We start from the raw sequence: 26,940 nt of genomic DNA, 5'->3' as shown, positions 1-26,940 counted from the left end.
ACTGCTCATATCAAGGTCACTACAGGTCACGGTGTAGCAGAAACTGATAAGCTAGTTCCTAAACAGGTGCACTGAGGGTCTTATTAGGATAATTGAATTATTGTACTGGTCAGGATGGGTGATTTAGGAGTGATGTTAGATTAATGACAAATTATAGCTGATAGAGGTTGTTCCATTGCTGTTTTTGAATTAAGATTTACATATCCATAATTTAAAAATGGCTCAATTTTTTGTCAAATTGAACTTTTTTTCTTCTTTTTTTAATTAGAGACATCACAAAATATTGGGGGGGGAAATGAGATTAGACTAATGAAAATATAATCTATTAATCAGAATAAATCAATCAGATAGTCTTTTTCCCTCTGCGGTTCTTAACCTCTTAAGACCTGGTGCAATTTTTTTTCTTTTGCTTTGGGCCCCCATTAAGAGCTTAAATATCATGATATTAGACACGAGTGATGTACGCATTTGTGAAACAAATTGATTTGTTTCACAATTCAGTTAACTTTAGTGCAGATGTTATTTATCTAACTCCCAGCATGCTCATCACTCTGTTTTAAGATGAGTTCAAGAACAGTACAACTGCAGTGTTGGTCTCTCAAGATAGCAAAGTATCTGGCTCTAATTTTAGAGTCATTACTTATGAAATATGTCCATTCTTAAAGGCTTTGCTCCACTGGTCTGGAAGGACCACAGTGACTAATATTAGCCAACATGAGCAAACAAACCAAAGAGACACTGCAGTGTACAGAGGCTTTCCCCCCCTCTTTTATCTTATAACTTGACTATGACACGGTTGTATTTGATTAGATCACAGATATTCATCTAAATAGTCATCCAAATAACTTCAATTCAAAACATTGTACTAGACTAAATGCCTGTAGTATAAAGAAAGTTCTGTATTTTCATCATCTGGTGAAACTAGCCGGGTCAGCCATACGCTTTCCCTTGGTGGTCCTCTCATTTACCGTCATTTCCACCAAACCAGTGGGGGCTAGCTTTATGCGAATACTGAATACAGGAGTGGACAGGAGCCACTATGTGTTGAAAAAAATCGATTTCCCAATTCTAAATCGATTCTCATATTAATTCCTAAAAATCGATTCATATGTCTAAAGATCGATTTTTTTTTCTTTTTTTCTTCTTTTATTTATTTATGTATTTTTTTTCATCATTACATTAAAACTTTTGGTTATTTTTTTGTTTATCCCCAAAAAAGGAATGTTTTGTTGGACACGAGAATAACTGGTGCCATGTTTTTGCCTTTAAATATGTTTAAAGGTATGAAAACATTAAAGTGTTAGGTTATAATTGCATGAATTGTCTATATTTCATTACTTTATATACTGACTTGGGGTTACATTTGCAAAAAATGATAAAAACCAAATGCTCAAAAATTAAAAACCAAAATAGACCGAAAATGGAACAAATAAAAACGGAATGTGGGAAAAAATAAAACCGATTTCATCCGTCTCTGTTTCCTCCCTGGATCTGTTTGGTAATTCTGACCCACATGATGTTTCTGAAAGCAGTTCTATCAGCATTCTGGGAGCTGATTGGTCCTTACAGCATCATTAGCTGCAATACTTGCTGTTGAATCTCAATATAATACTAGTAGTAATATTTTGCATAACTACAGTCATATAATTCATGCAACAGCTCAAAAAACAGTTTTAATAACACTAACCCAAATCAATATCGGAATCGAATCGGATCGAATCAAATCTTGATAATCGATTCTGAATCTTAAGAATCGGAATCGAATCGATTCTTGACATTTGAATCGATCCCCAGCCCTAGAACCAAGATAGGTGCAGAATTGCTAAGCACACAATAGTTGGGGCACTGTTTATTTCAACAGCAGGTTCTCTCATGGACTGCAGCAGGAGGCTACAGTCCTCATGTAGCTGATTCGGGTTCCAGTCCTGGCCTGTGACTCTCCGCTGTGTGGCTTATCCCACCCCCATTTCCTGTCTGCTCACTGTGGATATACAGTAGCCCTCTAGAGCCACGAAAAAAGACAGCAGTCATTCACTGGCGTTCCTACATTACAGTTTTATGCCATTTTGAATGCCGTTGGGTTGTCGCTCTGCCTACGGGGCTTTGTTTTCTGACTGATAGTATATCTGTCCATTGGGATCCAAAAGAAGTTTCTTCTGCGTTTCTTGGAAATACCTCCTGGGAATCAAATTCAGATCCAGAGGATTTAGAATAATTCTTTGTATCGAGGAGGAAAAGAATGAAGGCTCATTTATAAATGACACTTCCGTACGGTTGTACATGCATCTGTTCTAAACGTTTCCATCTCTATCCCTTCATACTTCAACACATCCACCAGGGGAAAGTGATGATTCATTCACTAATATTAGCAAACAGGCACTGTAGATGAGGCTTTTGCTATTAATTTAAACTAAATAACCTTGTCTTAGGTTTATATGAAAATATAGGGCTGAGGATTGATTCAAATGTCAAGAATCGATTAGATTCCGATTCTTAAAATTCAGAATTGATTATCAAGATTTGATTCGATCCGATTCGATTCGATTCCGATATTGATTTGGGTTAGTGTTATTAAAACTGTTTTTTGAGCTGTTGCATGAATTATATGACTGTAGTTATGGAAAATATTACTACTAGTAATATACAGGATGCACTCTGGATGTTGGGATTTCTGATCACTTTTGTGTATTTTTTAATGTTGCTCTTATGACCAAAGATGTGCTTGGTTTAAAGCCCAAATTAGTTAAAAAACGGACCATTTGTGCCGAAACATCTAACAAATTCATTACTAGATACAATGACACCAAGTGTATTAAGTTTAAAAAAGACTGTGACCTGTCTTCTCTGTCTTTGTGTGACAATGTAGTCGATAACTTAGTTGATCATTTCCACACTTCAGTGATACAAATTATGGATGATGTTGCACCTGTGAGAACTAAATTGGTTAATGGTAAAGCTAAAACACCCTGGAGGAATATGGAAGGAGTGAAGGCATTAAAAAGAACCTGCCGCAAATTTGAGCGCAAATGGCGTAAGACCAGACTGCAAGTTCATTATCATATGTATAAAGAAATTCTCAATAATTACAACAAAGAAATTAAGAAATCTAGACAGCAATATTTTTCTCAAATGATTACTGAAAATGCTAACAATTCTCAAGTGCTGTTTGCTACAATTGATAGGCTGATTAATCCACCTAGACAAATCCCCACAGATCTTCACTCTTCTGTGAAATGCAATGAATTTGCTGCTTATTTCACAACAAAAATCTTCAACATTAGAGATAAAATTGTGGCTTCCTCTACTGGTGGGTATGGCAATCATCTCCCTCTTGATCAACGTCATATTGCCGACACTCTTTCCAGCTTCACCTCAATCCAATCCTGTGAACTACAAGATGTAGTGCATCAACTCAGCTCCTCAACATGTGCTCTTGATGTGATGCCTACAAAAATGTTTAAAAGTGTCTTTAGCTGTCTGGTGGAGGATGTTCTTGACATTGTTAATGCCTCCCTACTCTCCGGAATTTTCCCCTCATGTCTGAAACATGCTGTTGTAAGGCCACTGTTAAAAAAGAATAATTTAGATCCACTGGACTTGAACAACTACAGACCCATATCAAATCTACCATTTTTAGGGAAGATTCTCGAAAAGGTTGTCTACAAACAGTTGTATTTGCATCTGTCAAGCAACAATCTGTTTGATGTTAACCAGTCTGGTTTTAGAGTGAATCACAGCACTGAAACTGCCTTAGTCAGAGTGGTAAATGATCTTAAAATTAGCACAGATACCCAACAAGTCTCTATTTTAGTACTTCTTGATCTTAGCGCAGCTTTTGATACTGTGGACCATAAAATTATTTTACACCGTTTAGAACACTATTTAGGCCTTAAGGGTATAGCTCTTAACTGGTTTTTATCTTATCTTACTGGAAGATCTTTCTCTGTGTCTGTTGGTAGTCATGAGTCGGATAAGATGAGCATTCCATATGGTGTCCCTCAGGGGTCAATTTTAGGTCCTCTTTTATTTAATATATACATGCTGCCTCTTGGATCCATAATTCAAAGACATAATGTCTCCTACCAATCATATGCAGATGACACACAGTTATATATTTCTGTTTCGGCCAACAACCTTGACCCAGTAAACAACCTCATCCAGTGTATTACAAACATCAGTTCTTGGATGGGTAAAAATTTTCTCCGGCTTAACCAGGACAAGACCGAGATTCTGTTAGTTGGTCCCAAAGCCCTGAGGCAGAAAATTCAACCTCATCTAACATCTCTACCTGTTAACCCATGTGAAAATGTCAAAAACTTGGGTGTGCACTTAGATGCTGACCTGAGTTTCCACAGACACATCTGTAATATTTCTAAGACTGCATTTTATCATTTAAGAAATATTGCAAAGGTTAGATGTTTTTTATCTCAGTCTGATTCCGAGAAACTAGTGCATGCTTTTATTTCTAGTAGACTGGACTATTGTAACGCGCTATTCGCTGGACTGCCAAAGCAGTCACTCAATAAGCTACAGCTCATCCAGAATGCGGCCGCTAGAGTACTGACCAGAACCAAGAAATCTGACCATATCACTCCTATTTTAACAAAAATCCACTGGCTCCCAATAAAACAAAGAATTGATTTTAAAATTCTTCTTATAGTTTATAAATGTTTTAATGGTCTGGCCCCCTCTTATGTCTCTGACATGCTCAGTTTATATGTACCGAAAAGATCCCTTAGATCTCTGAACAAAGATCTCCTAATCATACCCAGGATAAATTCTCAATCAGCATATGGTTCATTCAGTCATTACGGTCCCACACTCTGGAACTCTGTACCACATGAACTACGCTCTGCTTCATCACTGGCCTCTTTTAAAAGTAAATTAAAAACATATCTTTTTTCACAAGCTTTTAGCTAGTTTGTTGGAATCAGTACTATAATTTTAATTTTAATATCTTTTAATTTCCATCATCTCTTTTATCATGTTTTTGTGTTTTATGTGTTTTATTGTACTTTTTATGTGTTTTTATGTGTGTTAGCACATTGAGTTTATGCTTGTCATATGAAATGTGCTATATAAATAAATCTGATTTGATTTGATTTGATTTAGTATTATATTGAGATTAAACAGCAAGTATTGCAGCTAATGATGCTGTAAGGACCAATCAGCTCCCAGAATGCTGATAGAACTGCTTTCAGAAACATCATGTGGGTCAGAATTACCAAACAGATCCAGGGAGGAAACAGAGACGGATGAAATAGGTTTTATTTTTTCCCACATTCCGTTTTTATTTGTTCCATTTTCGGTCTATTTTGGTTTTTAATATTAGAGCATTTGGTTTTTAGTATTTTTTGCAAATGTAACCCCAAGTCAGTATATAAAGTAATGAAATATAGACAATTTATGCAATTATAACCTAACACTTTAATGTTTTCATACCTTTAAACATATTTAAAGGCAAAAACAACACACACCAGTTATTCTCGTGTCCAACAAAACATTCCTTTTTTGGGGATAAACAAAAAAAATAACAAAAAGTTGTAATGTAATGATGAAAAAAAAAAAACATAAATAACTAAAAGAAAAAAAAAACAAAAAAAACAACCAAAAAAAAATATTTAAAAAAAATCGATCTTTAGACATATGAATCGATTTTTAGGAATTAATATGAGAATCGATTTAGAATTGGGAAATCGATTTTTTCAACACAGGCCTATGAAAATAGTATCTTTGGTGTTTGATGTTTACATTGATTCACCAACGAAGGAAATTATTCTACATGTCCTTCTATTGTTACATACTCAGAAATCTATAATTTCATACTTTGCAATACATACCCTCCTCATCAGGCGGAGATGACTGTACAAAAGACCTGCAAATAAGGAATGTCTCCATTTATTTCTGGTTTGTTTCCTCATATTTAACTTGCTGATAACTTCCTATGCTGCCCCCGTTTGGCCTGGTGGTATTGTTACATAGCTTGTCTTCGTAAATATAGATGGGCAGCTTTGGCATCAGATCACCAATAACAATCTTCAGCCAAACGTTTCTAAATAACTAAAAAAAAAGGGGAAAAACAGACTCCTAAATATATACAGGAATTAAATATTTATGGCAGACTGAAAACAACAAAGCTGCTGCAGGCAAAGCTGAGGGGAAAAAAAAGAATGCAGATGATGTGAATCCTTGAATTAATAAACTCATCAATGTCACTGCCACATCATCAAAGCACAAGTAGATCTGATTATTTACAATATATTGTTGTATGAAGATGCTTCAGGTGTAATCCTTTGAGGCATGTGAAAAGATTTCTGGCTTGTTCTTACAGATACAACAATGCTGTTTTTAAATTGTGTCTGTGACAAATGCAAAAAAATTCTAAGTGGGTTTATAGTACATTTCTTAGATAAACATCCAAACGATAAGATACGGATAAGATTGATATTCAAACAGTACGATGTTAAATAAGAATGAATTTTGCTTCTTGCATTTAGCTTGAAAGAAGAATTGATTTGAATAGGAACATAAACGTACAGACATAATTTGATGCAATTTGTCAGTTATGACATCCTGCATATACATCCATTTGCACTCTACGAGAAAACAACAAGAAATTCCCTGTAATCTAAATAAAGAACAAGAGCAAACCTTTGTTCCAAATCTTAAAGTCAAGGGACATGCGTTGGAGTAATCAGTCTCTGTTTCAGCCATCACAGTCATTAGCTTTTGTTTAGATATCGCTCAAGAAAATGCTTCTCTATTGTGGTAACGTGTAATTATTTTATTATTCTCATCATTCTCATCCTTATTATCATTATCATACAAGAAACAGCTGCACGGAGCAGCTGATCTGCTTCTGCAACGTTCATTACAGGGCTGTTCCTCATAATGGGAACATCCTAACCCGGTCCCCTGCTGACCCACCACCATAGACTTTATTCATAATGCAAATGCATGTAACAACATCTTCAGTAGATACATAGAGCACATGCATGGCACAGGTCCTCCAAGTAAACTTCAACTACTGTATGTGCTGGACTGTAATAGAATCTCCAGGACATCCGTGGTGTCCACAGTTAATGAAGTCCTACGGGAGAAAGTGGCCGATTATTTGTCAAAGACAAAGATAACTGGCTGATTTTGGTTTATCCATCTTTCTGAAGTAATTATGAGGGGAAAAAATTAACATATCACCTCCTAGAATGCCGAAGGTGATATGACAGTGTCGAGAAATATGACTTGAGGAAATGTCTATCACAGCATGAGGTTAATTCAAAGTCGCCAGGAACCGTGTGTAGAATGTAATTCCATACTTCTACGTGATCCCACCGAGTCTATTGTTAAGTTATTTTTTAGAATGTTCCTTGGACATAGAGCATGTTAAATAGACTGGCAAAGGCACGCATGGGGGATGGAGAACAGGAATGGAAAAGAGGAGTGTGTCCTTGAGCAGACTTAAATGTCTTTTCCATGAGATGAGCACACAGGAAAAAGAAAAAAAGAAAAGAAAAAGGAAGCCAGCAGCAGACAGCAGCTACAGTCTGCAGGCACTATCGCCTTGGAGACAACACAAGGACATTTTGTTTTGCTTTGCCAGCTTCCCCAATCTATCCATGGGGGACAAACTGAGAGAGGGAGAACAAAACCGAGCTCAAGAGCATCAGAGAGGTGAGCAGGCCTGCTGTGCCCGAAGGAACAACTCCGTGACCTTACAGGACAATTTGAATGTATGATGCATTTCTAGCTGAGAGTTTTATGGAGAGTTTGAGGTAAAAACAAAACAGCAGACCACAAAGAAGACCCTGACATTCTATTGTAAATGAACACTTCTTTTATTTTAAATCACACTTTTTATTTCTTCTGTAGATGTTTTAATGTCTCAGTAAAGCACTTGGAATCACCTTGTTGCTGAATTGTGCTACACAAATAAAACTTGCCTAGCCTTTACTCATACACTTGTATAACAGCATCCTTCAGGGGGAAACCTTACAACACCATCAGCTTGATTAATTTCACCAGGGGCAGTTTGTTTAGGTACGTCTCAGTACCTAAATACAAAGTTCAATAAGGTTACTTTAAATCATAAATTCCTCCCATTTCCATTGATATTTAAGATAATATGCACACTCAAAGGGATTATAAAGTAGATTAGAAGGAATATTAGCCAGCTATAACATATTCAGGATTTCTAAGCTTAAGGGCTTATGAGGACGCTCACACACCAGCAACCTGTTCATTCATAAAACCACTAGTAAACTTCTGCTCATTGCAACACCAGCTCCTCTCATTTACGCTGCACTTGCCCCCCCCCACAAAAATACCCAAAAAACAAAAAAAAAACAAACCCAGAACGCATGAAGCACGCTCCCACCACACATGGAGCTTTGTAGTTCATTTCAAAGCATTCGTTTCTAACTAATTAGCCTCTTCGTCTGTATCCCAGGGCTCGTGGCTTCCACAATTAGATAAGCCCGCTCTACTTCGCTCTAGGAAAGAAAACTGCAATGCTATTATGAAATGGATCCGGTTTATATGACTCGCCGTTTCCACACCGAGAGCGGGCTCATCGGCTCTGAGGAACGTCTGCAGACTCCAGATCAAAAGAGGTGGAAAGGGCTTTTGGGGGGGAAAATGAAACAAGCATCATACAGTGAAGTGACTCTTCCAGCCTCATGCTGAACCCAATTACCTCCTAATTTTAGTTTTTGAACCTTTATGCATGGCTACATCTTCAGCAGGGATTTTCACAGACGGGAAAAAGATTTGAATAGTCTATGTGTAACGTCATCCACTGACCAGCTTCATTAGCCTGTTTGAAGCGTTCATAATAGGATTTCTCGGTGCTAAGACACATATTTTTAGACAGAAGAACACTTGAGGCTATTATCTATGACCATGATTGTTAACAGACTATAAACTTTTGTCTTCTTACTGTTGGATATGAAAGTGCTGTTTCCACTTTCTTACTTTTTACTACTCAAAAGTGAATTTCTTGAAAACTTTTTTCAGCTACAGGTCACAAATAGCACGTGAAGCCCTAATTATGACAAACGAACAACACTTAGATTTATAATGTTCCTTATTCACAATTGTGAACACTTCTAAAGACAATGTTTACAGAATATGTTATCTCCAAAGAAATTAACTAGTATTTAGTATTCTTATCGATTAATTGCTAAATTTGCATTGTATCAGTCACAAATGCCTTTAAGAAAATGAAAACTTTAGGCTCTGCTTTAGTGATCAGTTTGTAAAAATAGTGCGTTCTATCAAGGTATTTTCAAACAAAAGACCTTTTTCTCAGTTTCACCAAACAAAAGATCTTGGGGTTGTTCCTGGCTTCAATGTTGCTTGGGGTGGTACATTTTTATTTCACAGAGTCACCACTGTAAGGTTGCCAAGCAACTGCTTGTCTTTTTCAGGAACTCCTTGGTTGCTGTCCCCTTAAACTGCACATTTTTTTTCAAAGTTTTTTTTCTTTCTTTCATTAATTTTGCAGAGATGAAACTAATTAAATTCATTTTAGAAGAGCTGGTTTATTTACTGGGCTTCAGTAAGAGCCAAACTTCCAGACTTTCGTAATTATGCTCAGACAAAGCCATTTTCAACACATTGTAATATCAGGAGAATCATTTGCCTGTTACTGATGCAACTTGTTTTAATGTGACCAAGCGAATTCCATACATTAAAAAAATTAACCATATAAGAAACCAAGTTTTATGAGGCTATGAGAAAGAATCAGAGTTGTTGTAATGAAGACATTGCAAGTCGTCACACATAACCTTTGTAACTGTAGCCTGGGACACATCCTGGTATATTACCAGGATGTGGGATACTATGAGCTCTCTGACATCCAAAGTTGGTCTCTTCTCCTAAATCATGACCAGGAACACATTGAACTTTGAAGATTTAAAAAAAATCATATATAAAGGCTAATACAGAGCAGTTCATTTTGCTTGTATAGCACAGCAACTTCGCATGCTGATGTGCAACCCACATCCTGGATGAGGTCATAGCACACGACGCAAGGGGTTATCATCGGCTGGTCATCATCATTCTTGAAGTCTTAGCCAAGATTAAGCAGATCAAACTCGTACAGTGTGAACATGGCCTAAGAATGTGGGGGTCAAGTCACTTTTACAACTCAATCAAAGATCCGGTTTCTCTTCCATCATCACTAAGTCTTTAGTTGCCATGATGTCCTCTTTCGCTCTTTCAGCTAGTTTCATCAGTGTGGATGTTTCATAAAGTCCTGCGAAGCAAAAGTTACTTTGAATAGTTATGTGCCAACTACAGAGAAGGGAGACTGAGAGAGCTTCGTGAATTTAGTTTCCTAGAAGTGATCAATTCATCAAATGATACTGATATTCAAAAGTGAATGAAACTCTTTTGTGCCAGTTCTAGGTAAGAGATTGCAGGCTACAGCCTTGCATCTTCAGTAGATAGACTGTTATTTGACATTAACATCTAACTCTTCACAATGGGACAGACAATTGTGTGTGTTTGTCCCTGCTCTTACCGATATTTTATAGAAGATATTGATTTCTGGCTGGTTAAAGCAACTTTCACATATCACTTTATGTTGCAGTGGACCTTGAACCTACAGTAACCATCCATCAAGCAACCGATTATTATTGGTTGACTCATATTAAACTGTAAGGTACAACTGAGGTACAAACCTTTCAGAGTGAACGTAAAGAAGCTCATGAAAGAAATAATTGCGACTCGTTAACCACAACTTATTTAATTTTCACCCGGCAGCCATTTGAGAATTTATTAATTATTGAGTTGTAATTTTAAATGTCGCCTTTGACAAACATCACAAAATGCGTACCTGCACTCATAAGGTTATGATGCAATCAGCTACCCTGCGTATTGATTTCCCGGAGCTTAGGACATATGGTGGTGCCAAACCTCCACACAAGTCCTCATGTGTTGCGGAAAACGGCGAGAAGATAAAATGACCAAAGTGCCGTGGTTTAATGGCATCTTTTGTATCGAGCCCACAAATCCATCACAGTGCACGACTGGGATGTAGAAAGGTTGAAAAGGTGCTGGCGGAAATGAGGTGCGGTAAATTATGCAGCCAGACACGCAGTAATGCTTCGATATAATCTGACATGATGAGAACCATAATAGATGGGAGCCATGCATTGTTTGGCAATTAATTTCTTATTCCCGAGCACTCTTCCAGGGACTTGAGAGGGCATCGATGGAGGTCAGAAAGCGCTGGGAGAAGTGTATGCACCGGCCTGATATGTATGCACATGTGGAAACGGGCCTGGGGAGACACTTACTGTGTCTGCGTAAAACGACAAAAGAGACAGGAGTTAAGCCTACTTGCGTAAGGACTGCACAGAACTGCTGTGGGGTGATTTTGCTGCTAAGATTTGCTAAAAATGCAGGCAACGTGTCGTCTTTCCTCTAATGTGCATGTGTATTGGCTCGCACTGAATTTGCAAGGATTATTACAGGGATTTAATTTATATCATTATCACATTTTATGCACCTAAAGCCTCAAAACCTGAATCAAATCATGGTTTTCTAGTCTGTCATGCAGATTCACATCTGTAGTATTTATACATTACATACAGTTCTGAATTAACTGTACAATAGAGCCTCACATCTTCCTCTTTAAGATTAAGATTAAACAAACTATGTTCAAGAATCAGGAGAGTGACAGGGGCAAATATTGTCCAACCTATCCAGGAAAGCACCGAAAGGAAAAAGGGAATTCAAGCACATGATTAGAGGGGATTTCACATCCACTAAGAGGAAAGACAAACTCCTCCAAGGTCTCTGCATTTGCCAACGAAAACCCATCTTGAGGCTTTTCAAAAGACTGTCAACCAACAGTAGTAGGGCCAAATGGATGGGGCAAAGCTCTGCAGAGAAACTCTGACTCTTGTGATAAAGAGAGTTAAAGATGCTTTAGAGGCCTCCGTTCAGATTTGCTCGGCTGATTGGTCAAAATAAATCACTCTGAGCTTGTGTGCTACTAGAGCCTGTTAAATTCAATGTGGCAGTTTTTGGAGAGAAACCTCTTGCCAAACACACACACAAATCACACTCACAAATCATGGGGACCGAAATGCGTGCACCACCATCAGCTACACTAACTGCTTCTATCACGAAGATCACAGCCGACTGGCTAAGGTGACAACTTTTGGGCATATTCCAAACGGAAAGAAAACTGCAGAAAGAAAAAGAACAAATGCTACATCACCCCTAATTCATCCACAGCTCCACAAAGCTAAAAATCTTTCCGATATACACACTCTCCATTTGTTCTTTCTGCTTCATACATGTTGTCAGCAGAGATGGATTGGGTGTTGGCTTTAACTGAGGGATTACCTGCCAGCTCCCTCACTACACAGGTGATCTGTGTATGATTTCTGGATCAAGGTAGAGCCGTCTCAGCCGTGATGGATGCCCAGTCAGGAGGAAGGACACCAGACAAATATCACATGATGTATAATGGGGCCAACGCTGCGATTCCCTCGCTCGTGCCCGCTCAAATCGACATATAAAGTTCTCTTACTTGAATACGTACGTGGACAAATGGTTCCACAATAATTATGCGTTAAGACACTGTAATTTAATCCTACGTGAAGCTCAAAGAGCCAGTATCCAACAGAACTGCCTGTTTCTGAGCTTAAAAAAGAGAGAAATATCCACAGCCGCATTACTAACAGACGCCTATTGTTACATCATCAAAGGAAATGTTTCATAAAGAAGCATTTGTTCGTGTGCTTTTGCATGTTCACATATATACAGTACATATAAATTAGAGAATATTTTATGAAATCAATAAACAATAAGATCATCAAAATTATAACAAATAAAGGTTCAATATATCTTGCTTTGCATGTAATAAGGCTAGGTAATATATTAGTTTCACCTTTTAAGTTGAATTATTGAAATAGATTAACTTTTACACCATATTCAAGTTGAATTATTGAAATAAATTAACTTTTACACCATATTCTAGTTGATTATTGAAATAAATTAACTTTTACACCATATTCTAGTTGAATTATTGAAATAAGTTAACTTTTACACCAAATTCTAGTTGAATTATTGAAATAAGTTAACTTTTACACCATATTCTTCACCTGAAGCAATATTCTACACCTTGGCTGATGTGGACATACATAGCATAGGAGGCTATTTCAGCTGCTATATGGTTGGCTGTCTGTACAGTCATGCAAGTTCAATGCTATTAAAGAACACGTTTTTTCATATAAAATAAACACATTTTTATGCAGTTTAGAAGTTTTGGGGCTTTTTTTTGGCTCCTGCGCTGCTGAAATCAGGGCGTCCTTTATTTCTATTTCTGAAAGTTGGCAACCCTAGGTGCAAAATATGCCGTGAGCATCCCAATCTGGCCGATAAAAACTGTAACTTTTATACTGACTCTACAGACTAACACGCACCATAATTTGTTAATTCATCTTTATAAGTGAATAAATATTGTTTTGCCTATAACTTATTCCTGCATCCCTCTTTTATCGATCCGGCGAGACGGGTCACCGCCTTTTTGGAGCCCCAAGTCACATATCCAGGGGCTCCTCTGAGCACCAGACCAAAATAATTATGTGCAGCCCTGTATATATATATATGAAGCTTGGTAATCAAGAAAAACCTTTAACAACTGCAAGGCACCGCGTAAAACCATGCGGGAAAAAAAGCCATGGGAAAGACAACTGAAAGATGACAGTTTGTTCCTTTAAGAGCATGCTGAGTCAGACTCTGCCAGCCCACATTTACTCCTTACACAGTCTTAATCAATTTAAGATGTGTCAGACTCTTCCAAATAGAGCCAAGATGGGCTTGAGCGTCCAAAAGATCAGCTGTTTCGGCATTAAGGTCGGGGAGCCACGTCTGTCGGCTCCCTCCAGGCCAACAGGGCTGGCGCCGAGCCTCGGCCAGATGGCAACATGTGGCAAAATCACAGAATCGCCAGACAGACAGTGAATGCATCCATGACACCGCGTCCTATGCACCAATTGTGCCTTGAAAAAGATTAATTCCAGCAGTGGCACAAGAAAGCATTAGGGGTTGTCACACTGAAATATTAGATGCACAGAAAGCCACGGAGACAGTTATTCAATAAATGGTCCTCAACCATTTAGAAAGAAATATAGAAGTAATAGTACATTAATAATAAGGTGCAGAAGGAGTCCAATAAGATACATGCACACTGGGGGGAAAAAGCACCTTGAAGCACTTCTTTTTTTGGGGCAAATTAGTGCCACAGACAGCTGCAGCAGACGGAGGCTGAAGCTAGTTTTCTCAAAAGGCTTCCCTCATCTTTACAGTCCCGTGGAGTCGATGAATCTCACAGAGGTACAGTACAATTGAGGGCCTGAGAAAGGAAGGTTTACCACCCACGTTTTTTAGTTGGAAGAGCAAGGGATTTGGAATTCAGTGGAAAATTGTATCAGCGCAAAGACATAACAAAAAATTATTGTTATACAGCATCTAAGTTATTTTTTAGTCTATGGCAATGAATAGTGGCTCTTGACTGGCGAGATGAGTGTTATCGAAACAGACGTATGGAAACAATGAGCATGGCTATAATGGCATCACACGCCTACAGCTCTGAATTCTGGGTCTGGTCTTTTTTGTTTTTGGAAACCTCACAAGGTGAATATCTGACTGAGACATGATTTACAGTTAAAAGTGCTGCAATTTGTCAACCGTACTTGAAGGGACGATCTAAATCATCTTCCATTTTACTCCAAGTAAGTAGGTCCACATTTTACAAAAAAAGACTATCAAGCTGCATTAAAGAAAAACAGTTGAGCAATGAGGCCATAAACTAACTATGAAAATGTTTACTAGTTTAATATAAGGAGCAGGATTTCTCTCTTCTCCCACAGCAGTTGCCCCCTGGGTGTCCTTACACAGAAAGTAGGCTGAAGACAAGACACATACTGTACATATTTGCCTCAACTTTTGGACCCGGAAGGATTCATGGGAGACGGTACAAAACAGGCAATAAACTGCACTCACGAGTGGTTTCCTGTGTTTGTACCTTTTGCGGGATGATTGGCAGCTTATTTATTCCAGTAGGGGATGCAAACGTGTGTGTAGATTCTGATACTCTTAAAAGGAAATAATGCATTCATTTTACACAAGTCAGGCATTTTCAGACCATCTAAACTGGGATTTCTGAGGTGATCAAATTGCAAAGCTTTCAACACCATTATTTGTCCTACTTTGTTGTGATCTGGAAATGCTGATGTCCCCATTGCAAATAAAATTAGAAATATATGATAGAAATATGTATGACATATTGATAAGTGTGATAAAGAGATTTACTCTTAAGCTTCCTCACTTCTACCAGTTTACTCCTACAACAGACATCTAAATGTATTTGCTTTCATTAAAATCATACTTGTATACAATGTTTGCAACATTTAAAGTAGGTACTTTCTCACCTAGAACCGCTTTTTGTCACATTGAGGGACAATCGACTTACCATCAGATACCTGTACCTCTCAAGTCAAAAATAAAAAAAAACATAACCCCCCCCCCAAAAAAAAATAAAAACCCATCATGCATCCTGGCTTTGTGAACTGAAAGCTAACAGAGGCGGGGTGCCCTGCCCCTCAAACAATAACAAAAATGACTCCAGCCAATTATTATTGGGGATGTGGGAGGGGTCTGGGCTTGGGAGAGCCAGCGCTTCATGTTTTATTGGCGCTTTGTTTCAAATATCAACAGCTGACAGAGACGTCATCCTGATATCCCTTACCCTGCTTTTAAACTACACCCACTTAGAGGACTGGAAGTTTAAACCATTTCCCAAGCAATAAAGCAGCTGGTGTTACATGACAACAACTTTAGCTACATCCATCCTTTACACAGATGTGCCAGTTTTGATTTATGATCATCTTAAGGTACTGCCTTATAGATCCTTATTTTGACTCATTCCAATCCTCTGTAATCAACCATGCTGTACTGCCAAAACTACACTTCACAGTTTGCTGTATATATGCTTTTCTATGCTGGAAGAGAAATATCAGCTTTATTAATCCCTGAATAATCAATCAACTGAAGTCAAGGCTGGTTTAGTCTTTCGCACAGCATATCATTATAAACGCGAGAAACCTGTTGTTGGAGTATTGGGTATTTTTCTCCAGGTAATCCAGCCAATGGTACTTGAAGTTTTGACACCAATTCCAAACAGCCCTTCAATTTACTGGTCGGCAAGCCTACGTTGTGAAACAATCAAACTGAGGCTCTTCCTAGCAGAGGAAGTTGATTGAGACGAGTCGTTGCAGGATGGAAGAGGTGAGAAACAATCTAAAAAGGTGAATATGGAGAAGTGGGTCATGGACGGTTAAAGAGACAATGAATTTGCTCAACTGTCAGAGGATGATCATCCATCCTCGAGGTCGCCATGGCCTTTGTAATGTTTGTCATACAGGTTTTAAGATGTTTCATTCATGTTTGGTCCTTTTTAAAAGCTTTTAAAAGATGAAACACCAGTCTCATTTCTTTGTCCTTGAATAAGGTGTAATGAGAAATGACAGAGTTATAATGGGAGCTCCCCTAAAGTCTAGCCCCCATAGTTCTTATAAAAACACCCTTTGTAATACCTTAATCACTACCTCAAGTATTTTGAATTTTTTCTCTTTTGAGAGGAAGTAAAACATCTATATAAAAAAACAAAAGAACCAACTGGATAGACCTGAATTATTTGTGCACATTAGATTTTTCTGGCCATCTCAGTTGTAATTGCTCCGTCTCTGCCAAATGCCCTGTAGCGTGTACTGTGCCCTGGCCCTCGTGGTTGAGCAGCGTCCCCAGCTGTGGCCCTGGCCTCGTCCCTGCTTCTCTACTGACCATATAGCATGCTCCACCGGTGTGGCGCGTTAGGCACGCTCACAAGGTTGGAAAGATGAGTGGAAATGAGCCCGATCAGAGAACGACACCTTTTCTGTGAGTCTTAACAGGAGCTATGATCATGACACTGGATCAAATTTCAGAAGCTTCTACTGGCAGCAAAAGGGAACCACTGGGTTGGCTCTGGACTGATATTCTGGCATGTTGGCCCATCTAGTTAAATCCCAGGGTTCACTGAATGACTGTAAAAGCTCCAAATGATCATATCAGTGTTTCAGCACCGTCATTTAAAAAAAATTACAATTTTCTCCACTTTTGCAGCTGCACTGTTTTAATCATTTCCTGTAACAGGTTTTCCCGGTTCGTCACGGCCGCCGATCTTAGTGCATCCTCTATGGAATAGTAAACAAATGGAACAAACCACACGATGTGACTACAGATTTAGATTCATATGCAATCAACCCTTTCATGCTGGACATATTAAATAACACTAAAAAAAAATAAATCTTAGTTTTTTTTTTTATTTGTAAATTATATATTGAAATGTGAAACACTTACTATTTTGTATTTAACAATTTTTTTTATTATTTTTCCTAACATTATGAATACATGAGGTAAGTTTATGTATTTTCTATTTAGTTGTGTATATTTTTCATAATTGTTTTGGTTGGTTTTTCTTCTTTGATTATTCGGGCGGTACCAAGGTCTCAGAAATTCATGTATCAAATGTGATAGATCCGGAATTAAGTGGAACACTGAAACTGAAACTGATTCAAACAATGCATTAGTAATTGTCCTGCCATTTCACAACTAAACAACTAAGAACAGGTCTGGAAGTCGATCATACTGCATTGTTTAGTTATCCGCCATCAATTTAATATCATAATCTGGCATTTATATTAGTTCTTTGACTCCATTCATCAACTTTATGCAACATTTTAACCATCTATCATGCAGTGGGCTCTGTGAAGGCCAGCATCTCCTGCAACAGAATTTGAGCAGTAACTTATGTTTTTTATGTTTAAGTATGTGTGGGAGTGAAAAATAATTTAAATCAAAAAGCACATACCACCATTTTACTGTCATTAACCACAACAAAATATAATACGGGTAGCTGTATGTTATTAAAAAACGCATAAACGCTGAATCAATATATTTTGGATTGTGTTGAAGCAGAGCCTTGTGTTTATATACTGTACACACACATCATATATATATATGCACACACACACACATATATATATATATATATATATATATATATATATATATATATATATATATATATATATATATATATATATATATATATATATATATATATATATATATATATATACACACACACATATATATATATATATATATATATATATATACATATATATATATATATATATATATATATATATATGAATTCAGAAAAAAGTGGCTAAGTTGGCTAAGGAAAACAAATTCAACTGGAAAGCAGCAGATAGAAAAGCTACAAAGAAGGAAGAAGAAATAAGGATTTCACAGTCAAATAATTTGTGACATTTCTGACTCAAGCTGTTGATAAGATACTGTAGCACAAAGAATTATGTTGGTGAGTCAAAACATGTTTTTATTTCTTTATTTTTTCTCTGTTATATCCATTCTATTAAGTGTAAGTTTGTAAAGAGAATAAGAGAGTGGAGAAATTACAATTTTTCAATGAGCAGTAAGGAGTAAAAGACTCACAAGACCAACAATGTTATGTCCATGTTAAAGGCCAGTAGTGTCACAGTACTTGTAGATGACTAAGCCTCCTAATAAAAATAAAGGATTCAAGTAAAAGCAGGGGCCATGGCCAGCACAAATGAAGCTAACTCTAAAAACTTAAAGAGAAATCAAGGTTTCTTGACGTATTGAACACTGAAGAGGGAATGAATGCCTATCATCTTCTTCATTCCAAAAATGTGAATTTACAAGATTTATCAAATCAGTTCATGATTTCACTGAGAGAATTAAGTTATTTCTTTTTTTTCTTGCGCTGGGTTAAACATAGCTTCAGAGGGGCCTTTCATCTTAAATTGGTGGTCATTTCCTTTATTCTAAAACACCATTTTACAAAATGTGTCATGTATTTACATCCTTCAATATAAAAGCCCCGCTATGAGATGCTTTTGATCTTAGACCGTACACAGAAAGAAAGGGAAAAAAAGTGTGATGTAACTGGCAGGTCTGTGAAGAGCGTCTCTGAAGCCTCTTCTTCAGAGCTACAGGGGTACATGTTGAGCAGAGTTGACTCCATCCAACCCAGTTAGTACAAATGTGGGAAAACGTTACATGGAAGATGTCCAGCTTAACTCAGTTACCGCAAAGTAAGTCAAGTTAGCCTATGCTAACCTATGATGCTAACTATTGCTACCTCAGTAATCATTGAATCTATCCATCCTCATTTCAGACTTCACTACCAAAGTGACATCTAAAACACGGACTGCTAGAGCTCTGTCTGGACCAACTGCGATCATCTATTAATAGCCAGATGGCTATAGCTAGCCGTGACCCGGCTACGTGGCTCGGTCAGAAAAACCAAACTCCTGATGCTCCCATGCTGCACCAGGAGGGTGAAGTCTGCCACGGGCAAGCTAGCAGCTGGAATCTGCTATCTGTTGCAAGCCGCCATGGACAAGCCCCATGACCCTTCCAGGTCAACCCAGTCTGATACAATTAACAACACACTGAGGCATATTATCTTTAAAATTAATGATCTTGCTCTCGTAGCTCTTAATTCAATTCTCAGAAGTCAGGTTCAAAGGGGATTTAACACAATAGACTAGAATGGAGCTGTCATTAACCATATGTGCCTTTAAATAATTTTACACTCTCTTACAGTTGTCTTGGACTTAAGGCTGGATTATGGTTCTGCGCTACATCAACGCAGAGCACACGCCGTTGCCGTGACGCCGTCGTGAACTCTTCGGACTTCTCTGTCACTCCATTTCGTTGCGGTGCAATACCCCCCGCGACCGCTAGGGGGGTGCAATCTTTTCCTGAAAGTTTATCCGACTTTTTTGGTCACAGTGAATGAAAAAGATAAGGACAACTATTGTGCAAAAAAACAAACCAAAATAAATCACACATACACGAAAAAAAGAGCGCTGATAGTTCACGACTGCTTCACCGGAAACCGGAAATGCGTTGCTACCAAGCAAACCAATCTCAGCCCTCTCCGTCTGCGTTGGTCTGCGACCTCTTGACGCGTAGTTACAATTTGTGGGAAGTGCGGCGTGGGGTAGGCGTAGGCTCGGTGTCAATTTGTTGCAGAACCATAATCTAGCCTTTAAAGTCTACCTATGGACCAAAAACCAGTTTTCTATAGGCTATACGTACAGTCTGTTTCCCTCTGCTCTGGTTTTCAAGCCACCCCCCAGTGGTCATTTGCTGAACTGCAACTTTTACTACTTCCAGGTTCGGGTTTGAAAACTCAACGTCACTTGGTTTTGAGTCACTTAAATTCAGTGGATATTTCTAATTGTTACAGTGCAGGAAATGAGGCAACAACATGTCAAGATAAGTGTACTAGCCGGGGCTTCACACAGTACCCAGTTTCACCTTGGCCATCATTGCTCCAGCCTGCAAGTTCAGTTTTTATGTACAGTTTGCATCATGCTTGTGTGGCTTTTCTATTCCACTATAGAAGACATATACGTTTGGTTAATTGAGGCACAGCTACAATGTACTAGCGACTAATGGCAGCTGGGATGCACTCCAGCTCCCCGTGACTCCTAATGGGATGAAGCTAGTTTTGAAAATGGATGAGTGTCCCAGTGGAGAGAAAGGGTTATAGGAAAAGATCAGGGTTTGGTGTGGAGCCTTTTACAGCCCAGAACATTCCTCACTTCACATGTCAGAAAGCTGTGAACCATAATTCTCATCGAGAATAGATATATCCCTGCTTTATATGAACGTAAAATGATGGACTTTCTCTTTGACAATACTATTAGTATTTCATGCTAGTTTTTATGTAAATCTAGCTAACATATCTATGCATGTAAGTTTGCTTCGTGTCAATTTTCATTGACATTGAACATAGATTAGGATTCTGTATACGTATCTTTTATCACTCAACACATTCTTGAAGTGCTGATAGGCCTGGATTGCTAGTGGACCCCCATGATGCACTGTGCTCACTCTGCTCTCTTTACTTGTATGTATGTCATTATTACAGTTAACATTGTTCTTGCCTTGTTCTGTCTTCTTATACCCCTAATTATTAACAAATTATCACTCATTCACAATGAAATGAACTCAATTAGAATATAGCGTGATTTAACTGTATTTAACTGGACTGCATTGAACTTCAATGCGTACGAACAGCTGTTTTATCAAAACTGTCCTTTATCTTTTAGTTGCAGGACATGTCAGTTAACACAATGGACAGCCATAAAGGAGATTTTGATTAAATGTCTGTGGAGGGGAAAAGCCAAATCAGTGTATAAAATGGAAAAGTTTAATCCTCAGTAGAAGCTGATACCAGTCAGGTTCTGATGATGTACAGAATTGTGCAGTGGGCTCTGTGAATAAAAGGTATATTGGACATTTACCCTTTATTATTATTATTTACTTATTTAGTTTGAAAATGTAACTGAAACGTTTTAGGAATTGCCTTGCTACTGGACATAAGTGTTGCTTTATTCTGTTGCAGATATTCAAGTAATGTGAAAATTATTTTTTTCAAAGTCTTTAGGTGATTATGTCACCAATTGTCAATTTTATTTTCATGTCTGTGTCAATGTCATTTTTTTCTATCTTTATGTGCATTGTTACCATTCAGAAACATGAGGATATCATTCATTATGAATATTCAGTTAAAGAATAAATAAAACTGGTCTTACCGAGTCTGTTATCCAATGCTCCAAAGTCCAGAGAGTACTTGACAACGTGGTAATTGTTCCAAACGTACAGCATATTGTCCCTAGGATTATAATCCACAGCAGCAATGTACTGATAAGAGTTGGGGAACGGGATGTCCAGGTAGCTGTCTTTACTTAGTTCTGTGTTGTAGATGTAGTCGACCTTGTTTCCTGTGGCTTCGTTGTCATCATCCTCGTACACTGACTTTATTACATAGAGGATTCCACAAATCATGAAGGCGTTTGATGCCGAGCGTTTGTCGTATGCCGTGTCCCACGTCCCCTCAACTCGTAGCGTGTAAGGATTGAGCTGACTGATAACGATCCGTCCGTTGTTTTGCTCAGTTGCATAAATCACCCAGAGGCCATTTTCATCTACAGCCAAGTCTATGTCTGATTTCCCTCCCCAGCGGTACGGAGATGTGTCATGATAGTTGGCGCTAGCTATGATGGCCTCTCCACTCTTGATACGAGTTCGCAGGTCAAACTTAACAATGTTGCGTGTGCGCTCCTTGTTGAAGAACAGTGCGCCATCGTAGACCACAAAGCCCGTTCCGTCAACACGATGTGGAAGCTTGTAGGTTGTCGTTGGCCTTCCAGCAATGAAGTCTTCCTTGGATGAGTATTCGGTAAGGGTGTCTGTGCGGTAAGGTGTCCAAGGCATGTAGTAGATCTTGTCAGAGGCCTGGAGGGGGTCTTTGCACCAGGCTCCAGACTGGTGATCCGATTCGAAGAGGTGCTCGCTCTGGTACACCCTCCGTAGAAGCCCTGGACACAGGAATACTGAGGAGCCAAAAATGGGGAAAGAAAATTACAGAGTTACATTGGCAGGTATTGAATTAGTGAATTAAAACAGTAACCAACGAGAGGAAATAAACTCAAAGTTAAATGAGCAGCGCATTGTTCACCGGGAAGGACCAAGACGCAGACTCTGAACCCATCAATGCTGCCATGTAAAAATATATGTTGCTAAGTAAAAAATTTGAAAAAGAGCGCAGTGATTATTATTGAGCTGAAAACAAGTTATTTAACCGTTACTGTTGCAATGTAAAGCTTCTCATTTCTTAAGCAACCATGTCATAATCACACAAAAACATATTCTAACAACAAAAAAAACATGATATTGTTCAAACTACAAAAAAATGGGTTTAGAACTAAAACTTTAAATCCTTGTGATCAGAGATGACAGGTGTTTTGTTTAATCTAATGGAAGGAACTCAACAATAGAACTCATTGCAATGTTTTATAGTTAAACATGCACAATATGAAAAGAAGGGTTTTGGTTCTAAACTTGTGAACTTTTAAAAAACCGCTTATGCCTGAGGCTAACTGTGATTACAAAAAAAACCCCAGAAAACTCCTGCTCACTCTGTTCTAGAGATATGGGTGAAGTGATGAAGCATCACCCTCATGCCTTCTGTGCAAGTAATGCATAAAAGGCAGTGTTAATATCTGGGGTTTCTATAAGTCATGTCTAGGTTCATAAATGTAATGCACCCAAAAAAAAAGTCGTCTCTCTATCTGAATGCAATGAATGACTGGGTATTTCCACACAGACAAATTCCAAAATGACCCCAATAGGATTCATGGGAAACCAGCTAAGAAAGAGCAGCTTAGACATGATATCATTTTCAGACTTGGACTGGCCACCTCAACAAGAATTTTTGCGATGTGCTGCTAAAGATTATGTAGCAGACTGACTCACTCATCAATACAAGTTCAAATCTGGATGGAAATATATAATAATAAATAAACTTAGCAAAATGGAAAATACCTACCATGATCTAATGCAATTGCAGGTTACCAAACTATAAGAGTATATATGTTTTGGGGGGGGTTTGTTGTTATTACCAGGAAATTAAAATTAAAGGCAGAGAATATAACAATTAGAAAATTGTAATAATAATAATAATAATAATAATCAGAAATAGAATTAATGAAATAACAGCCTATAAAACCCAGTGAATCATTTTACAAGACGCAACCAATAACCAACATGCAATAATTTAATTTTACTGGTTTCAATAGTTTATTGTAGTTTTCTGCTCTTTGCTGTGTATAAATTGGATATTTCCAGTTCATTTGGACTCTGACCCGAACATCCTGCATCTTCAGTCTTGCTGAACAATTTGACTCAAAGTTGCATTAGGGCGAGAGGACTCTCGGTGAGGCGTTTCTCTTCTGACTTAAAATAGATCAGAAGCAGGTCAGGAGATACTTTCAAAATTCACCACATGCATGACTTGATCGCCAACATGTGCACAAATGTGCACACTCGCCTCTTTCTTTTACTGTGGAACCAGCAGATAAAAACTGCAGCACGAATGAAAAGTCTTTATTCTTGGCTCTCCTCTAACCATCCCAAAGGGATTTCTGAACAAACAGCATTTAAAACAAAGACAACAAAATTTGATAAATTGCTGCTTTCTAATTATTGGCTAAGGCAGCTCTTTTGAAAAATGAAAACAAAACAAGGGAGGTAGAAAAATCTAGAAATGACATAATTTCTGTAATGACTACCTTTCCTTTGTTTCATCTACATGACATTTTAATCCGTGGTATGATTTAGAGAACCACACAGAATAAACCAATTATATGTAAACTGGTTTATACTCAAATCTGATAAAGCAAGGGCTATGCCAGACAATCCAGTTGGAGCTAGTTACAGTAATAGTAGACACTACTCGCAAAAGCCAATTGTAGCCAATCTACTGATTATTGTGGATTCAAGCAATTATAATTTTTTCCTCTTTTGAAAAAAAAAAAGCTTCTCTTTTCACAACTGCCATGAGGACAAGGTCATGGTATGTTACATGTCTGAATTCAAATGCTATTAAGAAAAACTTTCACAGAAAAAAAGGAAAACACATGTAAGTACATGAATAAATATAGCAGCTGTTTGTCAGATGAAAACCTGGACAAAATGCAAATATTTTTGAAAAAACACCAAGATTTTTGGCAGTTTTCCTTTCCCCACAGGCTGGGGTCCACACTGCATTAGGAATAAAACCCAATGTGTGCGAGAAGGCTCTTTTCACCATAATGGGGCTGCAGCCTGACAGAGCTGACAGCTTCTAGCCGCGGATCCGTCGAGTGGTGGGAGCTGCATGCTCCGAGGGGAAGGAGGAGAAAGATGCAGGGAAAACAGCCTTCTTTTCCTTGTAATCTCCAAAGATTAAACATGTTGTCTATCTGCAGGTGAAAATGTGCTGAAATGCATCCCAGTGACACAGAGCCTCGACACACATCTCAGCATTTGCTTTGCTAAATGCTTAGAGGGTTGATTCTCTTGTTGGGTGGGGGGTGGGAAAAAGGGAAAAAATAAACAAGGGGGAGAAGGGTGAGGTATGCAAGCTTTATAATGACAGCAACCCTGGCTGTGTGGTTTTAAAAATATGCCTTTTAAAGGGATATTGCCAAAATTATGGGAATGAACGTATTTACTGTCAGCCTCAGGATTTATAAAGAGGATATAATCTTCAGTCTTGTCTGTTTGTCCAACAACCCTGTCTGACAAAGCTCCTGCTAGCTTAGCGTAGCACAGTCACTGAAATGAATTTGTCACACCTAGCGTAAGTGACGAAATAACCGTAAAAATAACTAATAAAAATGCTTTTTTGTACATGTTGTGACTATACATTTGCATTGTGTATAAATAACTAAGATGAGATTCAACGACCATATAAATACATACATAAAAATAACTATATTTTGCTGAATCACTGTTCAGCTAACTAGTGTATAGTTTACAGTTAGCTTCCCAAACCTGGAGTTCTTCCTCGGTCTATTCTGGCTTGAGGAAGATATGGCTCTGGATAATTTGGCCCAAAGTAATCCTTATCTGATCATTATCTGATGATAGCAAAGTCAGCCAAAGTTAGTAATGACGTTAGTTGTTAGCCACACGCTAGTCACGATAGGGTTTTGGCGGTGCTGCGTACGACTTCCCCGCACCTACGTGCATCCAAGGTTGTTGCATCTAATTTCTACATAGTTAATTCTATTTAATGTAAATAGACATGTCACAATTTGAATAAGAACATTTTGAAGCAATTTACAAATGTATTTTGTAACTTAGTGTAGGGTTAGTGTTGTTACTCAATTCCAGCGACCACGCTAAGCCGGGCTTTCAGCGGCTTTGTCAGACTGGGGTGTTGGATGCACAGAGAAGAGAGCGCTGTTTACTTTCTTATCAAACTCTGGGGTTGAGAGAAAATTAGGTAATTTTTGGCATATTCCTCTAATATGATGCAGAGAAGAGTGAAAGAGTGAGTGAAAGACATTATAGACATATCACAATCATGGCTTTCATGGGGAGTTTTCATGTACGGTTTAAACAGCAACACTGTCATCTCTGTTAAATATTTTAAATCACCTCCATTCTCTTTGTCATTAAATAACTACTAAAAAAGATAATGTGCACTGCAAAGCCAATAAAGCCCAACTCTTGATGTCTCGTTGCATGATTTTGTTTTCATCTTTAACTTCAATCTGGTTTTACATTTAATGCCTGACAGGGGACACATTTGCAGCTCATGTGCATCATAACTGATCAACTACAAAGCTCCTGGGACACAAGCGGAGCTTTAGCATATGCATCCCAGCATCATACAATGCTGATAATGTAAGGCTGCAACTGCAATGATCTATCTCCAGTATTGACTCGCGAGTCCCTCAAGGTTATAGCCATCATCATGTTAGAGCAATTTGAAAAATGCTGACAGGTTATTGGACAAGCTATTGATCAACCTGTATAGCGTTCTGCTTTAATATTATGCAGCTGAGCTGGAACATTTTTCAGTTATTGCAGGGAATAAAAACATCCAAATCCAGTAGGATTTCAGCCGGGGGCAGTTCTCCAATCTCCCTTCATGGCATCATCATTTTTGTAGAAAAAAAAAGAGGAAAAATCTATGTCTGTGATACTGATGCGGCCCAATTAATTATCCCATTTCTAATACTAGTGCATACACATGAATACATGAGTAAGAATTACAAAAAAGAAAAAAGGTTTTTAACTTTATTTTCCTGTGTGCTCAGTTTCCTTGAACAATCTAATTTAATTATAGAATCTAATTATCCCCATGAATTACACGTTGAACAACACCAATGAGCCACACAATGAACATGGACCGCGGACGTGGAAGAAACGTGCTATAGCAACCCGTCACCAGAAAATGCACACACACACATGCAAATACAA

The 26,940-nt window shown here is 38.0% G+C and overlaps 1 protein-coding gene across 16 annotated transcripts in view; it reads right to left on the bottom strand.

The window, feature by feature from the left end:
* The window catches only part of LOC133420771 (adhesion G protein-coupled receptor L3-like), a 303,952-nt gene that overhangs the window by 90,022 nt on the left and 186,990 nt on the right, over positions 1-26,940 (bottom strand). For 10 of the 16 annotated variants that reach the window (XM_061710576.1, XM_061710579.1, XM_061710584.1 and 7 more), the window contains one exon: positions 21,720-22,530. In XM_061710576.1, the coding sequence (XP_061566560.1) occupies positions 21,720-22,530 (811 nt within the window). The remainder of the gene's footprint in view (positions 1-21,719; positions 22,531-26,940) is intronic. The other 6 variants (XM_061710581.1, XM_061710592.1, XM_061710588.1 and 3 more) reach the window with 1 other exon arrangement.

Source organism: Cololabis saira, chromosome 20 (assembly GCF_033807715.1).
Source record: "Cololabis saira isolate AMF1-May2022 chromosome 20, fColSai1.1, whole genome shotgun sequence".
Taxonomy (NCBI): domain Eukaryota; kingdom Metazoa; phylum Chordata; class Actinopteri; order Beloniformes; family Belonidae; genus Cololabis; species Cololabis saira.
This window is presented reverse-complemented; position numbering and strand designations above follow the sequence as displayed.